The 27,105-nt window shown below is 39.3% G+C and overlaps 1 protein-coding gene across 4 annotated transcripts in view; it reads right to left on the bottom strand.

The window, feature by feature from the left end:
• The window catches only part of EVI5 (ecotropic viral integration site 5), a 102,558-nt gene that overhangs the window by 22,247 nt on the left and 53,206 nt on the right, over positions 1-27,105 (bottom strand). For 3 of the 4 annotated variants that reach the window (XM_075182371.1, XM_075182372.1, XM_075182374.1), the window contains 10 exons: positions 26,817-26,914; positions 26,361-26,421; positions 25,564-25,617; positions 22,041-22,073; positions 21,093-21,239; positions 17,269-17,403; positions 16,544-16,684; positions 14,577-14,735; positions 12,653-12,799; positions 9,535-9,630 (listed from right to left, as the gene is read on the bottom strand). In XM_075182371.1, coding sequence (XP_075038472.1) covers positions 9,535-9,630; positions 12,653-12,799; positions 14,577-14,735; positions 16,544-16,684; positions 17,269-17,403; positions 21,093-21,239; positions 22,041-22,073; positions 25,564-25,617; positions 26,361-26,421; positions 26,817-26,914 — 1,071 coding nt within the window. The remainder of the gene's footprint in view (positions 1-9,534; positions 9,631-12,652; positions 12,800-14,576; positions 14,736-16,543; positions 16,685-17,268; positions 17,404-21,092; positions 21,240-22,040; positions 22,074-25,563; positions 25,618-26,360; positions 26,422-26,816; positions 26,915-27,105) is intronic. The other variant, XM_075182373.1, reaches the window with a different exon arrangement.

The following is a 27,105-nucleotide window of genomic DNA, read 5'->3' as shown; positions in this document are numbered from 1 at the left end:
AGTGCCCTAATACCTCCACTCCACTCCCATCAGGACAGCATTTTGAAAATCTACAAGGGCTACAATAAAAAAGAACCCTCCCCTCCAACACTTATGGAGACATTAAGATTTCCCTACAATGTGGCGCTACAGAGAGGTGCTTCCTCCAAAAGTCTGAAACCTAAACCCCTTTATCCACCTAGAATTTGAAATCCACCAGCCTTACATAAAGCATAGCACAATTTAATACAGATGTATAAAAGAAAAAGAAAAAAAAAACAAACAACCAAAATGCACGTGAGCTACTGAAATGACCAATTCACAAAGAGCTAGCAGTAAGTGTAAGACCACATAGAATTACACCTCACTTAACATTTATCTCTACATTGTTCTGCGGTCTTCTGAGATGGATACCAGATTTTCACAAAATTGTGAGATTAAAGAGGGTACAGAAACTGTGGTAAAGTGTCCTTTCAGTGACATTGTCGTGACTCATTTAAGTTAAAAAAAAAAATAAAAAAAATAAAAATAAATTAATAAGTGTTTCCTGTAAGCTAGAAACGGAAAATAAACTTTGATGTCTGGTGCTTTAAAAAAAGATAATATAATTCGTGAAAAACACAGACCCAACCAAGGACACTGATTTGGGTAAAATTCTATTTAAAATATTTTTCTGGCTAGCTTAAGAAATTAGTTTAGTAGCCTCTTCTGGAAGAATCTGACACCATCAGATTTAGCTATTGTGGTTCATTGGGTATTTTACAGCCAGTTTCACAAAAACCCAATGTGTTAAAATGAAAGAGAAGGTAAAGTCAGAGTGCCATAACCGTCTGTCTTTCCCTACCACACAAGAGTTCTACTTTTATACTCGGCACAAGTGTAGCAAAATTTTGACCTACATGTAACAAAGTGCAGAGATTCATCTAATGAGCACTGGTGAGATCTGCAGCAAGGAGGGATATAAAGCCAGATCTGTAGAAAGGTTATACTGCACAATGTATTTGCATTTTCTGAAAGAGCACTTCCAGGGGGACCAGTCGAATATGTCTGCCAAACAGGGGTGTAACCCTGCAGACCAATAGGAAGCTGCAAACAGATTCCTGTTAGTCTGTGTGGCCAAACCACTTAGGCTGTGCGCTTAGGCTTTGTGTTACAGCAATGATTCAGCCACTGGAAAAACTATTTCAGCGCGCAGTTCATTTCCACTAAGGGAAAGGAGCAGCTCAATTAAGCTTAATTGTTCAAACTTGTGCACCTCTTTAAAGCAACACTCCCAGCAGTTATAGGACTGCTACTGGATCGCCATTCTCAGGTGGACGCTGAAAATGGGTGTGAAACGGAAGACCAATCGGAAACTGCAAACTTCCTATTGGTCCTATTGAAGGGGATGTTGCCTACCAGAGATGGATGTGATCTCACAAAATAGACGCGTTTTGGACAGATCTGTATATGGCCTAAATGCCCAAATTTTGCAATTCCGAGGAGCAGATTCAATCAGCAGCGAAGCCCCATAGGAACCTTCCGCAATGTGCCTATGCACAAAGAGATCACAGAAAATATTGCTCATTTTTGCTTGCACCCTTGTGAGAGGCATCTGTTTAAGCCATTTCAACCAAAATTGTAACTGCACAACTTTAACAATGATTACACATTCAATAGAAACACAACAGGTTAACAGGCAAATGAACAGATGTTAAACAAAAACAATTCTAAAAAAAAAATATAAAAATTTTGCTACTAAACCAGCAAATGGCAATATCACCCAATAATGCAGCACAGAAGTTCCTAATGAAATACCAAATGTCTGGTAGAGAAGTTTATGATTTATTTTTAACCCGATTTACCGAAATTTGTGAGCGCACCAATTTGTTCACGAAACCCAAAATTTACCAAATCCTTTTTCTCAACCCCACCTGTTTGTTTACCAGTGTAGGAAAACTGTAAACGGCTTTACAGATACACAGGGAATAAATGTGAATTATTTTCTCTCTCTTGTTTACAGTCTCAGAGAGGCGCACAATATATGTATGTATATATGTTTTGAAACCATGAAGCTTGCTTAGAAGACTAACGGAACCCTGAAGAAATCTTTGCACAAAGTAAGACTTGTGTTGACAATCGCGTGATGGAACATATACCCTCATTAATGCACTTAGGAAACTTCCTTCACTTCTTCTCTGCACTTAACTTGAAACTCTTGTAAAAGTTGTTCCAAATTTGGGGCTTGTGGTTCCTCAAAAGTAAAAGGGCATTTCTGCTGTAGATGAAGGCGTGGTGGTGTAAGGAGTTACAAGAGAAAACTATGTAACTACACCCTGTAGCTGGCTCCCTGCCAGTCAATACTGTGTGATTTGGTAAAGATCCTCATCAGTCAGAAGCTCTAGTGTGTGCTGCTAGCTCTTGCTCGTTACCCACTGAAATGCTCAGCTTTGTTCTTTATAAAAGATATGTTAAAATGATGAACCCACAATAAAGGAACTTGATTAATAGATAAAGTAAGTCTTGATTGGCTATGTTGAAATGAACTCGTCCATCTCTGAAGGGGTTAATGTTTAATTTTAACTCATCCACATATAGCACAAAGGTCCATAGCACTGAAGGGGATGTCTGTCCGGCAGGGCATGACATCACCCAGTGCGCAATGACGTCACTGAGCGTGCCATGATAAGCCACTGTACTACAGGACAATATACAATTTAATGTAGGGGACGGAAGGGCACTGAGTGCCCAACCTCACACATTCTGACATCTACAATCTCAGGAGTACCCTTACTTAAAAGAGGGAAGCCACTCTTTCAAATAATGTGGCCCCTTAGAAGTTATTGTCTGGTGACCATGTATGATCAGACAATAACACCATATACTACAGAAATCATCAAGTCGCCCCGGGGTAGGAGAAGATCTCCCGAAACCTGGCTTCAGAAAACTCAGGGGCGCCCTCATTTGAAAGAAGGGAGTCCCCGTATTCAGATGTTGTGGCCCTTTAATAGTAGTTTGGTGATCATCAGAAAATACTTTACAATACAGATGAAATATAAATATGCAGCTCAGTGGTAGAAGGGATGCTGTAATGCCCTTATCTCTCCCTGCTTCACTCCTAGGAAGCATGGAGACCCCTCATTTGACAAAAACTAGTCCTCTTTAAAATGCATGGCCATTAGTAGGCAATAACAAATTACACTACATTAAGCATTAAGAAGTCCAGAGATGGGGTGTGTGGCAATGGCCTCCCCCATCCAGGCTTCAATAACCTCAGAGGTATCCTAATCTGATGCAGTCTGCCTCGTCTTTTATTCCTACACAGCTTATGCATTTTATTCATTCAAGACAGTGCTAACTAGCCAATTTTTGTGTTTGTTTTTTGGTTTTTAAAAAAATAAATAAAACATGCATTGTGATTTTCAAGTGCAGATTTTATTCTGAAAACCTATGTAGAATTCTGCTTTTTTTCCTCGTTTTGGAAAGGTGGATTGATGCCAAAGCAAGAATAAAAACCCCACGCATTTGCTTTTAGTTCACTTTTTTGCAATTTCAATTAGAAGGAAAACAATAAATAAATTTGGTGACCAGTCCAAAACGTGCCAAAATAGACTCCGCACAGGGGTGAGAAAAGTATTGGCAGAGTAGGGGGTTAAAACAAAACCGTGCCAAAATTATATAAAACACTTAAGACTTTGTAGAGCACCAGATAACAGTACAAAGTGAAAATCCCTAAACACTGAGACCACCTTTTAACAAGTCACAAAACAAATGGCTTTTCTTTCTACAGTAACGGGATATATTATTCCGTATAATACACTAGTTATCATGAAACTAACAACGGTCTGAGTGAGGCATTTCTCATATTGAGCAGATTGACAATTGTGCATCCACAACGGAACGCTTTATAAAGGAGTGAAATTATCAGAGAGTGATTTCATATATGTGTATTTGTCAGGGTAGAACAAATACCAGTAACCAGGTAGTAATTTTACCTGGTTTCAGCAAGAGGGTGCTCTGTGCCATAAGATTAGTATTGTCTTTAAATGAAAGATTCCATGTACATAACATTGCAAAGGGTGACCCCAGTTACTAGCATCTGTAGGATGAGGGGACAAGCAACCTAGGGTCGAGATCCACCACCAGCTAATTTGCAAATTTCGAAGACTCCATTGTTGGTGAAATCAGGCTGTTCTGAAGGCAAAAAGGGAAACATATCACTATATGTAGATCTACCTAATTATATGGTCACTCCGTGTATTACTTCCCTCTATAGGGTGTAGGGTTGTAGGTCTAGCTAATGTGACCTGCTCTTCCTCAGTTTGAGCCCCGCATTTACAAAGGAGCTTGTTCTCTGGTTCAAGTCCTGGTGACAGCTTTATTGTTTCACTTGAAATGGCTGAAACTATTAGTACTGCCAGTTTAGACAGTGGCCTGGTGCTAATGGTGACTGAATGAGAGACTTTGATGGTCCTATTCTGCATTGGGCTTCAGGACACAGCAAATAACCTGTTTTACTGACTAATCGGGGGCGCAGGATTTAGTGGTCTTCATTCTCTGGACCGGCAGCTAAAATGCCTGTTCAGCAAAGTGGCTGCAATGTTACCTCTCAAATGTAAACCTAACCCTGCTAGAACCCGGCCTTTGGAGACAACCGACAATCCTTTTGATCTGACACAACCTGACCATTCAATTTAATAAGGCACCTAACCAAAGTCAAGTACTGTGAACACTCTTCGCTTTCCTAGATATGCTCTTTGGCCTCACCCCCTCATTGCAGCGTCCTTGACACTATGTTCTGCAGCAGCTGGTGCTTGATAAGACGCCAATTACAGGTACATATGGGTAACAAAACTGCATATATAAATCAGCTTACTGGCTGTAACCATGCAGCAACTTCTGAAAAATGAAGTATGCATGTGTGAAAATCCATGTTAAACACAGCTGTGAAAATGATCCAAGTATTTCAGATTTCAAACAATCTGATTTCCCATTAGATGTAAAGCCAGAACTTTGAGCAGTAGCTGCAGAGTAAAGCAGGACACACGTATCTGAGATTTCATGGTTTCTACTTTACAGCCGGAAATAAGTGTACACTCGAGCTGGGGAGATGGTGACATGATAGATTTCTTATAACCACTTTCAAAGTGCAACATCACACCTTTAACAAGACTTGTAAAAATAAACCAAAAGCAAATGTTCAACTTGAAAAGGAGAAGTCCGCACATTACACACATATACAGTGGTGGAAGTGGGGGTGTATAGGGTGGTAATGCCATACCGCCACTTCTACTGCCTTCAGTGTAATACTATCACATTGCAGTCACTTACATTCCCATTACATTTTACATACTACAACTTCGACCACTGTGTGTATATATGTGCCTGACAACACCCCAAACAATGTAAACGCTCCTGCTGCCTACAGGAGCTGAGCGAGTTTTGTATTGACAGCAGTAAACACAAAAGTCACATTATTTTATTCGCTGTGAACCAATCAGGAGACCAGAACAATGTAAGCTGTTTTTGGTGCAACAGGAGTGTTCTATTAAGTACTTTATTTTCACTTCCAATAAATAGTAAGTGCAGTCCTTTTTAAAAGAAAATGATTAAATACAGTTTTGAACCTTTTAATCTTTTGCGGTTATGCTCCTTCTAGTACGTAATACAGTTTTTAATTCGTTTTTGGTTGCAACAGGGGCTAAACAAGTCTTAATCAAGAGCCAACTACAGTGCCATCTGCAGGTTGTAAGAATATACTACATGAGCGAGACAAACACAAAAACTAACTCCAATATACATGGGGAAAGTCTGTGGCAGTAAATGGTGCACCATACTAAGTATTAAGTAGACTAAAGGTGCTACCTTGTGAATACATTTGGGGTATTCAAGTTAATGGCAAAAATTATTATGTGCCATGGAGCAGTGTTTACACATAAGAGCAGGGGGTGCATGCTTGAAGGACATAAAACATTCAGAAAGGGTTCCTATGTACCCCCAATTGCTGGCCCCACTCTCCCCCTGGCTGTATACATTGCACAGTCATCCTTCAATTTCCCAAGCTCTATTGAATAGTCTGATGGCAACCCTATGGGGTCTTCATTTCCAGGGACCCAAGTCCCCCCACAACCTGAATGATTTGGAGGAGACCTCACATGGAGGGTTGGGGACAGTCATTGCTATGAGCTGCGGCATACCTTAGAGACAGAATGGTACCCACAAGGACTTCCTGTGGATAAGTAAAGTCTCCGGGACAGCTCAGTAAACTTGGCTTACTAGTAATATAGTGCTGCCAATTAAACATTGCTTTGTTGCTGGCAGTGAAATGAGCAGTTAGCAGTAATCTGACTTGCAGTAACACTATTCTCCTGAACTTACTGATCCCAAGGGAAGAGTGATCAAAGCAGCAGCAAGAGTAGAGCTCTACGGGCAGGCTAATGGGTAATCCAGTGGGACAAACCTCTGGCTCTTTGTTTTGTATGTTGGGTGTATAATTTTGTTATGAGGAGCCAACACTTTCTCAATGCTGCATGTTGTACAACCCTGCTCTAGAGAGTCTGTATACACAAGTTATAACACTATGTTTTAAAACATCAAGCTGTAAAGCCACAGTGATGTTACATGTGAAGAAAAGATTTTGAGGTTAAACTCAAAGTATGCTAATAGCTATGAATAGAGTGGTGATTAGATATCAGGTTTCACTCTGACCTGTTGTGGAGCTTAAATGTTTGCTGTAAAAAGAATGAGTTCTGTCTTTGCACGCCTACAGCAGACAGGCAGGTTTCAAAAAAAATACAAGGTTAATGCAAAAGTGTCCGCACACCAATGCATTCTCTGCACACAATGTACACTGACAGGCAAGCAAAGGACAACACAAATTAATCAGTTTGCTGTTCAAAGGTAAAATAGGCTTCTTACAATCTAATTTAGGATGAACTCCTCTTAAATATCACAGGCATTCTACTTACAAATTAGTCCAGTTTGAAAATAGTCCCTGTCATTTTAAGAGCAAGTAAAACCATAGCTTTAAAATATAAAACATAAAAATATATACCTGAAATAAAGGATTCATTTGTGCTTAAATAAAAATGTCCATCATGTAGTCATTCTTGCCATTTAGAGACCTTAAGGAGTTCGGGAAAAGGGGACTATAAAAGGGGAAGCCGGCAAGACCCAATATCTGCTGATCAGAGGGCAGGAGGAGTAGGGGGGAAAGGGGTTGTTAATACCAGATCCAAACTGAATCAGGTGTAAAGAGCAGGGCAGGGCTGCCAAAAGGAATACAGGGTCCCGGTACAGCAACTTCATGGGGCCCACTTTATAGTTGACAATGGTAAAAAATTGTGGGAGTGCTCGTACAATTGGGGCGTGGCTGTGCATCATTGGGGGGCGTGTCTAGCAGGTGAAAAATAGGTCACCCTCCTGCAGAAAAATGCATTACAGAAGAGATCATACAGGCAATCATTTTTTTGTGCAGGGTTATTAAGATAGTCAAGCTCTGATGACCATATTTCTGAATGAACTTCATTCAAAGATCTAGCCGTGAAAATCAGTTGTGCGCTACACACAGTGATAATGTAATATCTGTCTAGGATCGTGTTATGTGTTGGGGCTGTTAGGAATATAGAGGAGACAATAATGGAACTTCGTCGTCCGGTGAAGGTGCCTTTCTTAGGGGGCAACTTGGATAGGAATTTGGCTCTGTACATCCCATGTCACATGCATGATGCGCTTTCAGTAAAGAACTGTGCTGCCCAGCATAACAGCTCACAGTTGTGGGACAGACACCATCAGGCTGTACACTGCTAATGTGCCCGATGGGAGCCAATAAACAGGACCACACAGGAGACAGTAGCATCAAAAAGGAGAACTACAGCTGAAATACCTCTCCTGCTATTCCCCGTTATAATCCGCTCTCCAATGTTAGTATCTTGTTATGCATTTAGAAGGATCACCTCTTGGGCAGTTACTATCAACTCTAAGTGTAATATGCACAAAGCAAATCAAGCAGTGATCAGACTTCATGTAACATGGTCCAGCTCTCATTGACAGCTATAGAGTACAAGGAACTCTTGCAAATAGAGCACACAATAGGACAACCCTGACATAAGTAATAGGGACAACAAACAAGTAATGTCACAGAGAAGCCAGTTTTGAAGAGCTGTGAACAATGTCTATGGATAGAGTGCGTCTCCTTGCCTGATCAAAAAAACAAAAAACAGGCTTCTGGTTAGAGACCAAGGGGTATATTTTTCAAACCTGCAGTTTAGTAAAGTGGAGATGTTGCCTATAGCAACCAATCAGATTCTAGCTGTCATTTTGTAGAATGCACTAAAGCAGTGGTTCCCAAACTTTTGCAGTTCGCGGCACCCTTAGAGTCTCCATAATTTTTTCAAGGCACCCCTCCAAAACAATTACCGAACAGTCCTGTTTTAGAAGTAGCTGGGTCAAAAAAAACGTAATAAGTATTTAGGTCAGGACAGAAATACTTATTTAGTTGTATGCAAAAATAATACACATAAATACAAGGAAAAAATAATATTTCTATATATTTTTTTCAATTATATTTCTGTCAAAGAATAATTGACAGCTAACTCACACGGACCTCCATCTCCACACACTCTGGCCTCTCCCTCAGCCGTCACTCTGGCCCCTCCCATTCTGTCGCCTCTGCCGCTACCAGCCAGAATAAAAAACAACTTAAAAACCAGAAAAAAACTTACCAATCCGCGCGGCGCCGGGACCCAGCATTCTCCTCTCCCGCAGTGCACCAGACATTCAGTGACAAGCTGCGGGAGAGAGGAGGTTGCTGGGTCCCGGCGCCTCGCGGATTGGTAAATTTTTTTCTGGTTTTTAAGTTGTTTTTTATTCTGGCTGGTAGCGGCACCCCTGTGACAGCGTCGCGGCACCCCTGGGAGCCGCTGCACTAAAGGATAACGAGAATCATTGGTTGCTATAGGCAACATCTCCACTTTTTAAAACCCGCAGTTTAGTAAATATAGCCCAAGGTGTAATATAATGAAACTACATGTGTATGGTGCAGTAGAATAAGTTGGCACTATTGCAGCAAAGGACAACATTCAAAGATAAATATACATGTAAACAGGGTATGTGCGTTTTGAGGGTTTATTAGTCTGCAACAAGTGGAAGTGCGCCCTCTGGTGGCAATTTGTATAACCCTGTTGAATATAAGTACCTAGTAAAAATATGACCTGACAATTTGTTGTAAAGTATAAAAAAAAAAATAATAAACAAAAAGTATTTAGAGCAAGGGAAGAGTCCTTTATTGCTTCATTACTTTGAGAATCTAGAGAAATGCATTTCTGGATGTAGTTAACATTTTTAGTGACTTGTATCTAGATCCCATATCACTCTCCCTTTCTCTGCACTCCCTTTATTTGTGCTTGTTTGGAAATGTAAATAATCTTAATAGAAAAAATGTTTTACAATGCAGTCATTTGACAAGGAACATTGTGCCTTACTAAAACCAGCAGATAAAGGTGTATCCCGAACACAGAGTGCTCCACAGGGCCCTCCCATTACTTTACAGCCCAATGTGAAGAAAAGGACAATTACCTGGATTTCCAGCTCTGCTATATGTTGCTGCAGTTCAGCCACTGCTGCTATACTGTCCGCTTCTCGAAGTCTCACCGCCATCACTTCTTCCTTGTTCTGCAAAACAGACAGCGGATAAGTCAGATGTGCAGCACTAAATATCCTGTTCATTTACAGGAGAAAAGATTAAACAGGCTGCAGGGGCAGTGATGACAATCCCAGAAGTATTGTTCAAAATTAGAGTCACTATATAGTAAAATGGCAGAATAATCCAACCCACGATGAAAGCAGGAATTGGTCAATATCAACCCCCCTTAATTGTTCTATTTTTCTTAACACATACACACACATACATACATACATACATACATACATACATATATATATACACACACATACTTTGGGGACCCCTAATCTACAAAAATCATTCTTCCTGCAAATAATCCTAAACAGTAGAAAAATACTTAATTACTAGAAACCTGCTTTAGTTGCAAATGTCACACATACATGAACATGAATAGAGAAACGCTCGCTCTTATTATCTTGCTGCAGAAGGTGTGATAGGTGTTTTCACACTTCTGATGCCCCCTGTCCAATATTCATAGTAGGAAAAGATGAAACCTACCTATAGCGCTCCAGTTAATATTTGCATCCACTGGAAGGGTCACTAACCACTTCTGACAGCCGTGCTCTTCTGGCTGGAATAGTATAGAGTTCTGAAGAGCCAGCTTAAGGACTTAACAGCATGGTTCAAACAATGCTCTGTACTCTATAATAACCAGATATTACCCTTTGGCCAATACAATACAAAGGCCTTACTAGTTACTTTACATTTATAAAATTTAAATTTTCTAAGCCTTCAGGGATCAGATTTTGAATCAAGAATTTTGAACATTTTTACAATCGTTTTCTCTCTTCATTCAGTATGACTGTAAAACTTTCCAGAGAAGAATGAATTTGGATTTTCTTATAATTAGAATGTACTTTGCAATGAATCATTTCTCTCCTTCCACTTTTATGGCATTGCTTTCAGTTTCACCAGTTCTAGTTACCTACGATAGTGACACCAGCTCTCTATTATATTGTACAACCTGGAAAAAGTGTTGTACAAGTATTACACACCATTCTAGGACTGCATTATAGACCATTATTCCAGACTGTGGATCTAATGTCCAACTTACACTGCAGGAAGTGGTTATTGCATGCAGTAATTATAAGGCATCCAATCAGGGTCATCATAAAGGCTGATTCTGCCCACAGATGACCAAACTGAATGAAATCCAGCCATACGTTTCTCAGTACGGATAACCTGTAGACCTCATGAGGGCTCTTTAATGATGTAGAAAGACGATTGCGAACACAGACAATGCTATAGCACCAATTCTAACATAACCAGATAGCTTTTAATTGGTACAACTATGTATATAAAATTATTTTGCTATGTGTTTGTTTTTTTAAATTTGAGCTTAAGAACATGCAGCAATGTTGCATAGCCACATGACCACCATCCAGCTCCACACAAAGGATCTAGTAATAAGGTCTGTGGCATCTCCACCCCCAGACAGCAGCACCCTAGTGACTGACATGGCTAGCTGGTCAATGGTGAAGCTGATCTACCATGAGAGCAGTCTCTCTACTAACAAGGGCATGTGCCCACTAATGCAGTAACCAAACATAGCACTGCAGCCCTCGGGGAGCTCAGGAACTATGGTGTAAGAAGACATGACACTTCCCACCCATCTTCTAGATATGCCAAATGGTATTGATCACCGGCAGTCAGCAGTAGACCCTAAAAAACTAGTAGCTCTTACCAAATTTTGAGATCATGCCACAACTAAAAGCTGTTTTAAGATCACCCACCAAATTCACTGATCGGCTAGTTATAAGCAGGTCTGTGACAAATTCATGGCATTCCTGCCCACGTGGAGGAAAACAGTGTAAGAGTGCAGTTTTTAAATTGGACCAATCCCGCTGTTCTGTGCTTGGGTTGTGCAGCTCGATCAAATAGGGCTCATTGAGCGAGGCTGAAAGATGACTGTACATGCTAGAATATGGTGGTCACCTGCCAACCACCTGATCAACTAGGATATGACAACTCAGGTCATACATGTATTTTGGGGCTACGTGCTGTGAGATCAGACCTAGTTCCCGATATCGCCAGCAGTGGGATAGCTTGCAAAAACAGACTAGGCCCTGGCTACGCAGAGTCATTTCTACTGCCTTTTAAAACCTGCAGTCATTTCAGGAGTAAGGTAAAACGTTGCACAGGTACAAGTTGATTCTCTATGTGAAAACTATTTTTTTTCTCTACACAACTGGCAAATATTTACAAGTAGTAGTTCTGTAAATATTACTGGACATACTCCCATCACCTACATAAACACAGCCATTATAAGGTACTAAAACAAGAGCCATAAGAATACTGCCTATAACCTCACTGAGAATGAGGAGTTACACCTCATGCTTCTGTAACGTCACAATTGACAAGTGCTGCATTCTCAATAATAGTTTTCCATACACACAAACTGGCAGCCCCCACTGTGTGTAGACAACAGGTGTTCTCAAGTTGAACATAATCATGACCACCCAATGATGGTAGTCAGCAGCTCATTGCTCATCAGCCTGCTTGACCATGGATTTGATATATCTGTAGACTCGCCTGTCCATCATACACATGGTAATGTACTGTATCCCATATAGCACATTACAGTGCACCAGGGAGACAGGAGACGCAGCTCTACATACTTACAGAATGAAGGCAGGAGCATAGTGTTCTGCCTTTGGCCAAGGTTTGTGTGCAGGAACTGCAGACCACAGACTAGGCAAGTACATCAACCAAATATAAACAAAACATTAAAAGATTGCCCTCTATTTGGTAAACTATAGAACCCACTTAAGTACATTTGTCGGGTACTACAGAGCACTAATGAGGTTTCATACCTAGAAATAAAATCAAACTATTTTCTATAACCTGCAGACAAGTGTCTTGTATATTTCTGAATGCTTCCAAGTTCAGCTTTGGGAAAGAGAAAGCTGAACTGTAACTATTAGCTTGCTTTAGTTTACTCAGATACTGGAACACCAAACTTAGATCACCACTGTAATACATCTGTGGTCACGTCTAGGTCTGAGGCTATACCTTGCATTCAGTCTCCGCTTGTTTGCGCTTTGCTTCGGTCAGCTGAGCGTGAAGGGTCTTATTCTGGGCTGACAGATTTTGCACCTTTGCTTCCAAGCTCTTTACCTCCTTCTCTGCCCTCCGAAGATGATTGCTGTTGATCTGGTTCTGTCATGAGAAAGACTAATAAGAGGCAATATAGGAGGTTTTAAGGTGCACAAGTTATATATGTAACAGCAAGTTCCATGTAGGGAATACAATGTTTAGCAATACAGACAGGCTCGAACATTGGGCCTTTCATGCCCCTCCCCTTTCCCAAGATGACCACCAAAACCAAACAACTGGAGCTCCTAAAGGCTGACTCCAATGTGACCACAAGTGGGGATGAATTGGACATATAGTCAGCCGGATGTTCCCATGTATGGGAAGCTTAAACTACACATTAGGATGCAGTTAAACACGTAGATATCGCAGATTGCTCTGCATACACTTAACAAGCTGCACAGATTGGGCTGTCAGGGAAGTAAAATGCCTGCTACCTAAGGATATAAGACATTAGAATACACAGCAAAACAATACAAAAAAGTACACAAGACAAAAGGAAAAATAATAAAAATCATCCATGCAGTTCTCATTTAATGATAGCCCCTTAATATTTTAAGAACGAACAAAACACAGGAAGGACGCACAGTGAAACAAGGGCTAGAATAAAAAGTCAGGGTCTAGTTGAATGTGTGAAAGCTGAACTGACAGATTGCACCAAATAGACCTCTCTCTATAGAGACCAGCACTACTGTAGTAATGCCACTCACTACTAAATTAAAGAACAATGATATCAATAGACTTATGGAGAGAATAGCAGATAACATGTACTGCAGCTATAAGAGGCTGGATACAGTTGCTACATATAGTAGCACAATACCAGCTGTACCACCTTGACAGCTTGTCACTAAGTACAGCTTACTTACCCTCCTATGCTGGCACTTTTATAGCACTGCCATATTCATGTTTTGTCATGGCATTCCTTGGTGAGTTCACTGGTACCCGATGGCTGCGCGAATATTTGTTCAGCGCAAAAAAAATGGCTGCCTCCTATCTGTTGGCAAAAGCTGCACTTTAAACCGCTCTTATAATGTATGGTCTTCACACTCTCCAAAAGCAAAACAAATCTGTGATTGCTTCACTTATGATTGCAGTCCTAAATAGGATTTAAATGCTCCATCTTCCACAAACTGGTTTGTGCAATGCATGGCAATTACAAAACGTTGCCTGACTGAATGTAACCAGACCATAAATCTACTAGGGACAATATTTCTAATTTGTGTATAGTAGGAAGGATGTGGATGTTTGACATATCAATGTATATTATAAACAAGTGAACCCTCATACTACACAAATGACACTCCTTTAGGATCTCTAGTGCATTAAATTATAAATGTTTGTCTGTGTAATGAAAGAAAAGAGGGTTGATTAAACAGAACACGTAAGAGTCTATGAATAATAATGTAAAAGAGGTATACTAAAGCCATGCAGTAAAGAAGTGCTATGGACAGCATCATCTGATATTGGCTTTATATTAAGGAGCTGAGCCTCAATACACTATTTCTTATAGCCTGCAAAATATTTAAATTGCTGCAAGACTTTTGCAGGATTGCAACAGCACTAGATCTGATGTAATGAGGACTCAATCTAGGTTGTCTTCCATAACAGATGAGGAGGGGTGTAAGCTCACAAAACTGTTAGGGGGTGTAAGGACTGGAGCTGGGGAAAAACCAGCCCTTTTTTCCTCCGTGGGAAGTATGACCGGTCAGAGAGAGGAAGCGAGTCAAATATTGGGACAACCACTTTAATGGAAGAGAAAAATAAATGCCAGGGTAATTTTACATCCTTTCTCCACTCAAACCAAGCAAACACAACACAAGAAAACCGCCAAAGACTTTCAAACCTGTGTGTCCAGTTCCATCATCCGCTGCTTCATCTCTCGCAAGTCTGCTTGTCTCTCTGCTTCTCTCAGCCGGACGCTCATCAGCTCATCCTGCAGTTCATTGACTGTATTTTTCCTGGGTGGGTCTTTCCACCGTCCTGCGGTGCGTGCTAAGTGCCGCTGGAAATAAAAAAGTGGACGTGTTATCATTCTAATAGCCTACGCATGCATGAAGTTAGCATATATTTACAAATAGGAAAATAGCAGCATTCATTTTAAAGTAAGCCACTAACAATTTACAAAAAATGCAAATGTCTTTAGAGGTTACAAGAACTAAACATATTTGATAATGGGAAAGTTATTTATTTGCAGTGCACATAGACTTTGAGGCTTTTCAGCAGCAAGTCTTAAGTCTGCTTATGGGACTTTATATGTCTATTCAGTATAGATGTAAATTTAAAAAGATAGAATCCAAAGGAAAGGGCATTGTCAATAGGTTTAAAAAAATAAAAAAAAACACACAAATATACACACACTTACTTTTGAGAAAAGGGCTTTTAAAGATTAATTACATAAACATCCCACACAGCAAATAGAGCAACCCAAATGCCCTTTATATTTAAATAAACAGCCTACGGTACATTAATACGTCTGCATGTTACATGACTACTGTCATTTGCTTTATCTTTTCTTTTCTTGACAAAGCTTCTGGTGACACCTACTGGTTGGCCTGAACCTTGCACAGGATCCTCAGTATTCATTAGAAAGCGGAGTATTTTTTTGTAATTAGTAGGACAACAAAGCAATCAAAAAAAATAAAAATTAATTATAATATAGTGCCATGACACCATATAATAATCCTTAATGACAGCAACTTATACAGGGTGGACCATGGTTAGCAACGTTTTAGAATGATCTCTAAATCCCACTTGGACAGGCGCACAGCACCTAATGCCCAACGGGTTGGTGATCTGATTAACACATAGGCTTCCTAAAGAAAAATGAATATGTTTGATATATTTATTTTAAATGATTTTCCATATTTTTCTCTTTTATATCACATCCCAATTTAGAGAGTGTCCTAACAGAATATTCCATAACAGCTATGATTCCCTTTTTACAACAATACAGGGTTGCCCACTACAGCTGCAGGCTCTGTACAGACAGAATCCCCAGGTTCTGGCTTCACCTGGCTCCCCTGGATTAGAAACTGCACATCATATACAATGATGACCTATAGTGGTCAAGGGAGTATGAAAAGGGAAAACAGGTGGGCAGTGCTGGATAGGACTTATGGCTGTTCTTTATAGTAAGGTACTCTCTATAGTAGGTTGAGAAAATAAATATAAAAGTACGTTTTTGATACAAGATCCCCTTTAACCCTCTCAAGGAATGTGTTCACAGGTAATTATTGTACCCACCATGGGAAAATATTTATGTCAAAACTTTTTATTACGTCCTTTTGTATAGGCTGTATATATTAGGCCGTTACATACAGTCTGTAAGGCATCAGGTGATTAGTATTCTGCCCAAGTCTGCCATCAGATGTTTTTTTTAATCTTTGCTTGGCTAAGACATGCTTATTAATGAAGCTGAATGAATTAGTAGCTGCAGAACCCACAGTTCAGCTAGCTGAGAAGAGGAGATAATGTTAAAACTACGGGTGGAGTAATCTTAAGCATAAACACACCAGTTATGTCAAGTACCAGTATGAGATTTATTTCCCAGAATGCTTAAGGCTCGGGTTTTCCAGAAAAGGCCTTTGTTCTGCAATTTGGAGCACTATTTCTAAAATGTACCAATTTACATTAAAAACCACTTGTGTCCTTCCTTACAATGCCCCCAGGACTCAACTCTTACTTACCCCTCAGTCACTGCTCCTCATAGTGACTGAGGGGGGAGGGGGGACACATGTTGGTTTAGGACAGTATAACTTTCTGGATAACAGATGCCATACTTGTATGTTAGCCTTTAGGCAATTAACATACCTGCCAGTGATCTTCCAAATCCTTTATCTGCTGCCTCTGTTCTTTCAGAGCTGTTAAGGCCTCAGCTTCTCTTATCTTCACTGCAATAAGCTCTTCCTGAAGTCGTGCAATGTTGTTCTCATCAGGAAAGGAATGATTTCTCTGTGCAAAGCAATTAAACAAACGATTTGTAGTATATCCATGATTTTAATGTTATTATTCTGTCATATTTTTGTAACAATATTACTGGAGATAAAAAAAATAAATAAAACGAAGTGGCTTAATAATTACTGACTACATAAATCAGTGCAGCTGCTAATACCATAAAAAACTAAAACAGGACTTCAAAATGAGATCGTTAGAAAGAAACTACATACACTGAAGCTGCTAGCACAAAGCAGGGCAGGGACTCGAGTCAGCCAATTAGACACACAGAGGGATCATACGGTGATGTATAAAGTTAAATGATCTTCCCTTGATCTTGGTTACAATACCCATATCCAGTTAAGACTACTTTTATGAAAACAACATTACAAATGATAACCTACAAGTTGACATTAAATACATTTAGTAATTTAACACAGTGATCGGGCGTCTCTTCTCATGCTATGTACTACTACAGTATATCTGGTCAACTGGGGGGGAAAAAAAAAAAAAAAGTTAACTTCTATTACGCTTGAGGTTGGTGGGATGGGTGGGAATTCACAGGTTTAACACATTTTACAAGCTCAGACAGCATGAATTACCTTCTTGATTTCCAATATCTTGTCCTGCATTTCTTTCATGGCACAATGAGATTCAGCCTCTTTTAGTCTTGCGTGGACCAGCTCCTTCTCCAGTTGCAGAACAAACTCCTCTGAGTACCGAGGGTGACACTTATGCTGTGGAAATAAATCATCATCATATACTGCTGGAGGACAAACACAAAATAGTCTACACAGAAAGGACTGTTTACAGGACCTTTTACCGAAAATATTATTTTCATTTTCTAGTACACAAACCTGTTTAAATGGACACACACATTTGAGACTTTTATAGTCAACGTTACTTCTAACAAGTTTTCCCTGTTTGAGAGTATTCAATTTTCTTTAAACACTTATTTTTAAATTAAATTCAGATTACACTACAGTTCTTATTGTTTGGAAAAATGAAAACTAGATGGGAAGATAGTGCTTATTTTAGCAACAACATCCAGCTATGGAAAGATTTAGAGAAGGTATGGCTGATCATTTAGAAAAAAAGTCAGAAAAACACAAAAGGAGAAAATATGGCCAGAAAACACACATCTCCTGCATTATATCTTAAAATACCAGTCCTTAATGAACAAGCAATTCCCCTTTACATAGCAGCTGTAGATAGGTTCTTCCAATGCCCCTTAAACTTTTGCGTTTTTGAATCCCAAGGACTCGTTCCCATCTATCCGCTGTTGATGTGCTGTTCAACCACTAGCGGGCGAAAATCGCATTAAAAAATGGCACAAACTCTCTCTCTCATGGGTTAATGCACACTTCTAGTACAATAGACTATTTGGTACAAGAGCAATTCAAGAAAAACAAAAGCATAGAAAACGTGTCAATCACCAAAACGCGTTGTTTTTAGTTTTCATGCGTTTTACCAATTGCGCCGGCGCGTGAATGACCCCTGAAGCCAACACATACACGCAGCAATCCAGTCATTCAGGTGACAGAATGAACAGACATGTGGAAGAAGAGGCCATCTATTGTGATTTCAGGTACGTACACACACACATACAGATGCAGTAATCAGATCACAATAATTTGGATCTGTACACTATATAACATGAACAGGCAGAAATCAGGCAGATTGAAATATACAGAACTTTATTCTATTCCTGTGACCTGCAGCTTCTCCCAAGAAACAGAACTGACAGAAACCATATGAACCTGCTGGGAAGGGAACAGAAACAATTAACTAACTCCTGACAGAGGTCAGATGCACAGGAAACATTAGTGAGCGCATCCAAGTGCACAGGTTTATGTATTTATTTTCATTGACCTTGGTTTTGCACATTTATCTCCGCACACCTAGATGAACTCCCAAGAGCGGACCCGAGGTGCTCCAACGCACAATCTAGGTGCACCGCTGCATCCAGTGCATTGTGTACACGAGGTCCAGAGAGATCAATTGGACTTAGGGGAAAATGTATGATTGGTTTGTGAAGTGTACATGTTATTTCCACAGGTGGTATTTACTTGCAGCACGCATGATCCGCAGTCTGCTCTACCCCCCTAGTATTCGGACTCTGCATTAGCCCTAGTCTACATCACAGAGGCTATGTGCAGTACGAATGCAGCCAGTGCACTATGACCCCATCATATGTACAACACAACAACAAGTTACTGAGCCATTAGACCTCAGTCTGCCAAAACAGGGAAACGACACTAACATATAACATAGACTTTACCATAAAAGACCAAGTAGCTGATGCATGGTAGACATTACAATGAAATGTGTACTTTTCATACAGACATCACACAATGTAATGTAACACTCATTGGAGTGCTTACACGCAGTTCCTGACCCACTCCATGTAATTGACCCCGGTCTATGTATAATTGATGCTAATCTTACATTACACATCATCAGAATACATGGCTGGTAATGTCCTCACTCCCAAACCAATTCCTCCTAGCTCATTTGCACAGCTGTGACTGATGCTCAAACTGTTGCTATATTCTGCTTTGTTTTCCTTAATGACTAGCATATGCCATGAGTTTACAGTACTAGAGCAGGCTCAGCTATTTACACTGCCAGCAATGTTTCAGTGAAGGCATTATAGGTGCTGGAAATATATAGAATACACTTGTTTTTCCATTTATAGTCCATGAGAAAACCAGATGGTTTATTTCACATTCTTCACCTCTCTGAACGACAGCACAGACATGTAGTAACAGGATATGCGGTCATCCATGTATCTAGAGGTCCCGAGAACACGCCCCTACAAAAGTATTGTCAAACTCAATATAAGCAGGACGTAAACCCACATAATTCTGTGCCCAACCTATGGCGGCACAAGAAACATTTAGAGCAAAACCCAAAACAAAGAGTCATTCACTGCGTGAGACCCCCGTGAGCTCTATTTAGTGTGTGGACAGGAATTTATAAGACATCTTGTAGTCCTTACGTTTTCTAATATTTTGCATTAATGAGAGGACAACAGGCAACAAAACATTACTCCTCCTCTCTGGCTGGTCCATCTGACCTCTTAGCCTTTGGCATAATAAAAATTAGTCAAAGAAGATGGTGGCTGTCCTGAGGGCTGAAGAGCCATGGGTGCTTTGAAGTCTACAGCAAGGAATACCCAGGGAAGAGAAAGTCTCTTACCCTGGAGAGATAACTGTTTTGTGGCACCCATCCAGCACTTGGAAATGGAAGCTGTTGCTGTTATTAGATGTAAGTGGAGCAACTGAGCAGTAGAATCAAAATGCATGAAATTTTGATTAACAACTCCAAGTAAAGTCATAAAGTGACATGTGGGTATAGATGGATTTCAATATTTTATGTAAAGTTTCTGCATCTTTCCGTTCCCTCCAAAATGAAGTATAAAACCTTGGATAACTTCGAAAGTTTAACTGAGCAGCAGAATCTCTCCCACAAGTAAGACTGCCCCAGCAAAGCAAGCAGAAGAGGGTCTTGTGCACGGTCACAACCATCATGTCTAAATGTGGATCCATGGTGATTACTAGTTACCAAAAAAAACCCGATAGCGTCTATAAGCGTAGTGCGTCAGAGTTTACACCTTAACTATCTGTAGTCTCGGGTTCTCTATTCTTTAAATACATAATTCAGCAGGGGCAGAGGTAATAGATAAAATTGCACTGGGTGTCATGTCAGCTGGGAAAGCAGTACCTACAAGTCATGGTTAAAAGTACTGTTAGGTCCTTGCTAGGAGACTTTGATGAACATTGTGACGTGTAATACTGTAAGCCAATGTTCCTAATGCAGCTGCGTGTGTGCAGTGGAAGCTATAATAGGAAACAGAAGCACTTGTGGTAGGGCATTGGTACAACCCCAAGAAATAAGAGGAGATGAGATTGCTGATGAAGCGGGATTAGTCACAGGATTTAACATGGAGGCTGATGAGCATCCAACTCCTTCATATCTCATTACACTACTTCACAGAACATTACTTTAGCCAAATACTCAATCCCATGGTGCCCAGTTGCTCCAGCACACTTCTATTGCCGTAAAAGGTGCAGTATTGTGGGAACTCTACAAAGAAGATACATTGCAGGATCCTAGATAAAAAGGCTTAGAGCATCAGAATGTACATCTATGATGGCTTAAAGTGTACGTGAATGTAACAGACATATTATGCACATCTCTGCAGCTGCAATTTTCTTTATTATCCTGTCCAAATACAAATATAAATCAGAAAATCTCAGAGATAGTGGTTTTTGACAGTGACAAAATATACGTATTAAATACTATGTCAGAAAATGAGGTGCACAATCATTTCTGAGCTCCACAAACTGAATCAGTGAGGTCTGCAGAGAGAATAAAGCAGAAATAAAACACAGGTCAGATAAAGTGCAGCCGGGCTTCTTACCAATTGCTGTTGTTGCTGCAGCTCGCTGATGGTATGGTGAGCCTGCTCCAGCTTACAGCTGGACTCATCACTCTGCTGTTTCATGGTGGCCAGCTCCCGTTTTATGAGGTAGTTTTCCTCTGCCTCCTGGGCCCTTGTCACTTGTCCCTTTGGACATAATTTTAAGGTTTTTGAGCAATCCAGATGTAACAAAAACAAGAAAGCCTCGAGAGTGTGTACATTTACCAAAACATAACAGGGAACACTCTGCAGGTCACGTAAACAAAATGGAGGCAGACATGTGAGGTGAATCAATATTTGTGAGGTCACTGGTTCCAAGTGAATTGAAAGGCTGCATTTGAATACAGGTTAAACCTACAAATATAGCCGCCTCACTTTTGTGGCTACTTCCTAGTAAATGGATAGCCTACATTCTCAGGAATATTGGTTCAGACGACAAAATGGCTGCCTCCACTATGTGTAGATGACAACTGCACTTATCTCCCCAGAAGCTTTCCTTTTTCAAGTTACAAATACAAAAATCTGGACTGCATTATTGGAGGTGGTTCAAACAAGCTAAAATGGAGCAAGAATAATAGAGATGATATTTGACATTCCAATTAGGATTTAGTTCATGCAAAATGATAGCGCTTGGATCATGCAATGTAGTTAGTTTTTATGATCAATTAAGAAAAAAAATGTTAATTTGGTTGGAGCTGCAATTTTGTTGTAACAACTACAATAAAAGGGGTTAAGAGACACCGGATTAAGGCAGCGTGCAGGTCACCATGATTTAGTATTAGCATAGTCTATTGATTTAAATTTATAATTAAAGCAGGGGTAAGGTTTTCACATTGATGCATGTAAAAATAATGCATGCCTCGCACCCCGGAAGAGCAAAAACAAACAAAAACACCACTGTATTAACAGGGATTGGTTGTTATTGAGGATAAAAAGTAATGACTATACCTGGATCAATCTATCTGCCAAGGATGCACTTTCCTATGAAAAGGGAAAAATTCAGAAAGGAATTTCAGAAGAGACAGATGAAAAATAAAGTGACAAGGAAATAAATCAGGTGTGTAGAGGAAGCAAGTAATACTACCTCCTTTGGAAACGCTTAATAGCAGCTAATTAAACACTAGTAAAATTGCATGTTGCAAAGGACGACCTCTATAATATTTGTTTCACAATATTCAGCCTGCATCAATGTCCACGGTCCTATAAAAGCAGGTCCACAACAGTAACTTAAAGTTCAAAGATTCAAAAGGAGGTAGAATTGTATATTGCGAAGAGCATAGAATGTCATGCAAAAGCAAGAGAGATTCCATAGATAGAGTGAGATCATACATAATGACATGTGCAGAGTGAAAGAAAAAAAATAAATCACATGAATTAAATATGCATTTTGGAAGCCTCCGCAAAACAGTGTCTAAATTCTAGAAGCCCTGTCACATTACAACCAATCACAGAGAACTGTAGAGCATTCACGTATGGTTCAGTAAAAATATCTTTTTTTTAATCGCTACAACAGAAATTGATGGATGTCTGGTCCAGAATATCCAATCAGGAACATTGTTCATTTAAATTGAGAGAGATCTTCATGTATTAAACAGTTACCAACATTATGAGGTTGTATTCTGCATATATACCTTACTTAGAAAGGTTACATACTGCTTTATTTAGTCCACGGTTGTATAGTAAAGTAACATATATGTCTTGTGTTTTGCCGATAAAATTAGAGCTAAACAACGCAAGCTGGCAATGTCTGAGACTTCACTGTATATCAAGCATTCTAAAGCCACAAAGCTACATACAATATGCTGTCATGCTGGTTTGAAGTCTTAGGAGCAAATTCTATTTACACTAAACAAATATGATACGAACAGGCACCTTACCTTCACACTACAAATCACAGAAATACAGCCCCTTACTTACAGGCTTTGGACAATAAAACGGACACGATTATAGTTTTTACTACACATAAAAATATTCTCTAGCACACAATTCAACACTGCACACTTCTATGTCATATACTATGTGTTCAAAGACAAAAGGATAAATCATATAGAACACAATGATGCCAAACTGTTCTCAGCTTCATCTGTTTCTCCAACAGCAGTTAAATACTTCTAATAAAAATTAGGAATCTGATATTGACATTTACCAACAAGCCAAAGGCAGTCTACGAAGGAAACACTAAGACCTGAGCCGACGTGATATCTGGCCCATACAGACACGGGCAAAGCTTCAGATCTCAAAGGAATTTCATTTTGTGCAATGTGCCACTCACACCATTACATCAACCGCACTTTATAATCACTCCATACTAATACACTGTGAAACCATTCTCATATTAATTATTGTACTATTATAATACCATTAAACCATTTAATGTTGCAGTGGTAGGTTCTACAATACTATGACAGCATGTATGTAATAAAAGGATATCAAGCAGTAATGTAAATGTACTTTATAGCACGTGGTATAAGGATTTAGCTTTCAGTCTGTGTAATAAATTGGCTCGGCTTTGATGAAGCTTCGAACATGTCACCACAGTTTATTATAAAACTATTCAAATTACATGCTCACAAGTGTATTAGATTATACAATTATTTTTATTACTAATTTAGGAAAAAGTGATCCCAAGACTAGCCATAAACAGAGATATTTTAAAGATATACACATATTGGGGCAGCACGGTGGCTCAGTGGTTAGCACTTCTGCCTCACAGCACTGGGGTCAAGAGTTTGATTCCCGACCATGGCCTTATCTGTGTGGAGTTCGTATGTTCTCCCCGTGTTTGCGTGGGTTTCCTCCGGGTGCTCCGGTTTCCTCCCACACTCCAGAAACATACTGGTAGGTTAATTGGCTGCTATTAAATTGCCCTTAGTCTCTCTCAGTCTGTGTGTGTGTATGTTAGAGGATTTAGATTGTAACCTCCAATGGGGCAGGGACTGATGTGAGCGAGTTCTCTGTGTTGCGCTGCGGAATTAGTGGCGCTATATAGATGATATATACACATATAAATATATACCTGTTTAAGTTAAGTTGTCCTCGTACATGGTAACCAAGGTGGCACCGTGCAGACAAGTAATTGTCTAGATCACCACTGCATTAACATTACTGTTAAAAGCACCACTTGATATAGCTTTACAGAAGAGACACTAGCTAAAGTTCAATTAGCTTGGTTTAAAGGCAGTTCCATAGCATTACTGGAGAAAATATTGACCACAAGTATAACCATAGTCTATTTTGCGGTAGATACATGGACTATGAACACAACAAGCAGCATTAATCAAGGGGTTGAGATGTTTTCAAAGTGTACTAACATCTCAATTTCTATAGGAATCAGATAAGGAATAGCTTTCACTTACCAGCAAGTTTACATACAACCAAATAACTAAAGTCTTACAATCAACTTAAAAATCTTTGTTGCTCAATTAAAAATAGTGATTTGGTCTACATAGGACAACCTGAAACACTGTACAGGCCTAGAGCACATTGAGGGTGCTGTGTGTCACCTGTCTACAGTCACTTTCACTTTGTTAGGACCAGGCCGTTGCCCCATTATTGTGAGAGCAGAATACATTAAGAAAAATAGTGTGAGGTCTTCAGACAATAGTAATTATGGATAATCGATAAACATTACTCCGTTGTATATTAAGGACATGCAAACAGACTTCGTAATGACTTTATAATCTGACGTTCCACAATAGGATCATCCGCATTCAGTATGTTCATGCTTAGATTAGATTTAAAAACAAAATTGGGCTATCGTGCCTTTATGTTCTGTAAGCCAAGAGAATATTTACATTTGTGAATGTTACAAAACACGTACTTAATGTACCTGACAGAAACCAGGCCCTTTATGACCTGTGCATATGGTATAACTACTAAAGTAATGTACACCAGGAATACTGAATGTCCTCAATTTGTCCATAAAAAAAAAGTAAAAATAGATGCAGTGATTGAATTGAACCTTAGTCTAAGCCAGCATCAGGACCAAAAGAAAAGCATGAATCAGAACAGTATTTTTGTTTTACATCTACTCAAGTATACGTTTGATATCTATCTGTTTTGTATGTTTTAAAAAAGAGTAAGTCAATTCTGTAACACAAAGTTGTTGTTTTTCAAAACAAACTTTTCGGTCAGTAATGTATTTGCACAAATACTGTACAAAAATCTAACATATACATTAAGAAACTACATACTGCTATCAAATAATGTACAAAATGTATATATCTCACTGTTTGCTTCAGGTGACCAGTGTAAAATTGGTAGACATTAAATAGGACTCAAGTAACAATCAATTTTATACCTAGTTTCAACACGCTAAAGAAAAATAAATAAATGAATAATAGAGCGTAGTGTGTTCCTTTGTGCAGCATTAAGTAGTTATGGCTATGGGACTTGCCGCAAACGGATATCCAAGGAACAGCTGTCAGTGGATCTAATTATTAAAGAGAAAAAGAGGGTTTAAAACTCTTACTTTTTCTAAGGTTTCAATACGCTGCTTCAAGAGTCTGTTCTCTGTGCGCAACCTCTGACAAAACACAAGAATGAGAATTCGTTACAAATTATAATGTTCTCTACCTATAAATTATAGAACATCACAACTACTCTGATCACATTTAACAGGCACCGTGCACAGACAGACAGAAACCAGATTCTATATGGACGGAGAACACTTCTCATTTCATAACATTATGGCTTTGTACAAACAAAATTTTTTTTTTTTTAACAGTGGGACATATTTTTCCTTTGATATAAATGTACATGGTGCATTTAAGTTTGCCTTAGAATTATTGGTATGTATTCTTGCATTTTTTTTGTCATCTGCAGATGTTAAGTTACGTTTGAAAGCCAATTTGTTACCGTTTTAAACCACTGAGCCATCCTACATATGCACACACCTTATTACAGATGAAACAAAGAAACTTTTACATGTTTTTAGGAACAAATGAATCTATATTTACATACATGACGAAGAAAAGTCATTAGTAAAAGATGGCTAACATTTACATTCAATAGATCAGTAAAAAATAGTCTGCAATTTTAAGGTGACTTCACAATCAATTGAAAAGTAAAATTAAATACATTTTAACATAACTAATTATGAAATAAATAAAAAGGAATAATTCCTATTAGCCATTAGGCAAGGTTATTCTAGTTGAAAATATTTTGCCACATAGATGAGCTAGAGGTGTCTGTGGAAGGAGTTGGGGGTAGGGGGGCTAACTTCTGCAAAGAAAAAAAAAAAAAAAAAGCACAATTAACTTCCCTCACCTTGATCTCAACTTGCTCCTCCATCTCCTTTGTTTTTATTGTAGTGTACTCTTTTTCTAACCTGAAATAAAACACAAGTGCACACTATGAAACAGTGGTAATCCACAAGTAATTCCTGCATTATCAGCATTACACAGGGCATTTCATATGGCAGCATCTCCGCATTGTCATGTAAAGCAATAAGCCAAACTTGGTAACAATAGAAAACTGATAATATGCTTTATAAGACAGACAAATACATAAAGATAAGCAATACTTTTGAGATTCCAGATTTTCGATTTCACAAGAGAAGAAAACTTATCAGAACATGAGGGGACTGCACGCACATGGCAACCCCAGATGAAACCGATCAAGGCCCCAGCGCTTTAAGAGAGCAATACTAACCACTGCGCCACAGAACTTACATCAGAGTGCGCAGCATCAACACTACTGTGAACAAATAGTGGTAACACTTACTTCTTCATCTTTTTTGCATTGTACTTCACTTGATAAGACGCTTGGATTAACTTCTCAGGGCCTCCATCAAACTGATGTGGAACTACTTTCTGAAAGTGCTGGAAGACACAAACAGAAAAGTAGGTTACTGTTCATGGAAGGAGCACACACACACACGACAAAACCTTGGTTTATAGGAACATTAAAACTGGTAAAATGATCTATTTTTAATCTCCCAGAATGGCCACCACTCTACTGATCAGCATGTTACAGGTGTATTTCCTCTTATACGGACATTCAATGGGTATCA

This window comes from Mixophyes fleayi, chromosome 8 (genome assembly GCF_038048845.1).
Source record: "Mixophyes fleayi isolate aMixFle1 chromosome 8, aMixFle1.hap1, whole genome shotgun sequence".
NCBI lineage: Eukaryota > Metazoa > Chordata > Amphibia > Anura > Limnodynastidae > Mixophyes > Mixophyes fleayi.
The sequence above is the reverse complement of the archived record's forward strand: the minus strand, read 5'-3'. Positions and strand labels throughout refer to the sequence as shown.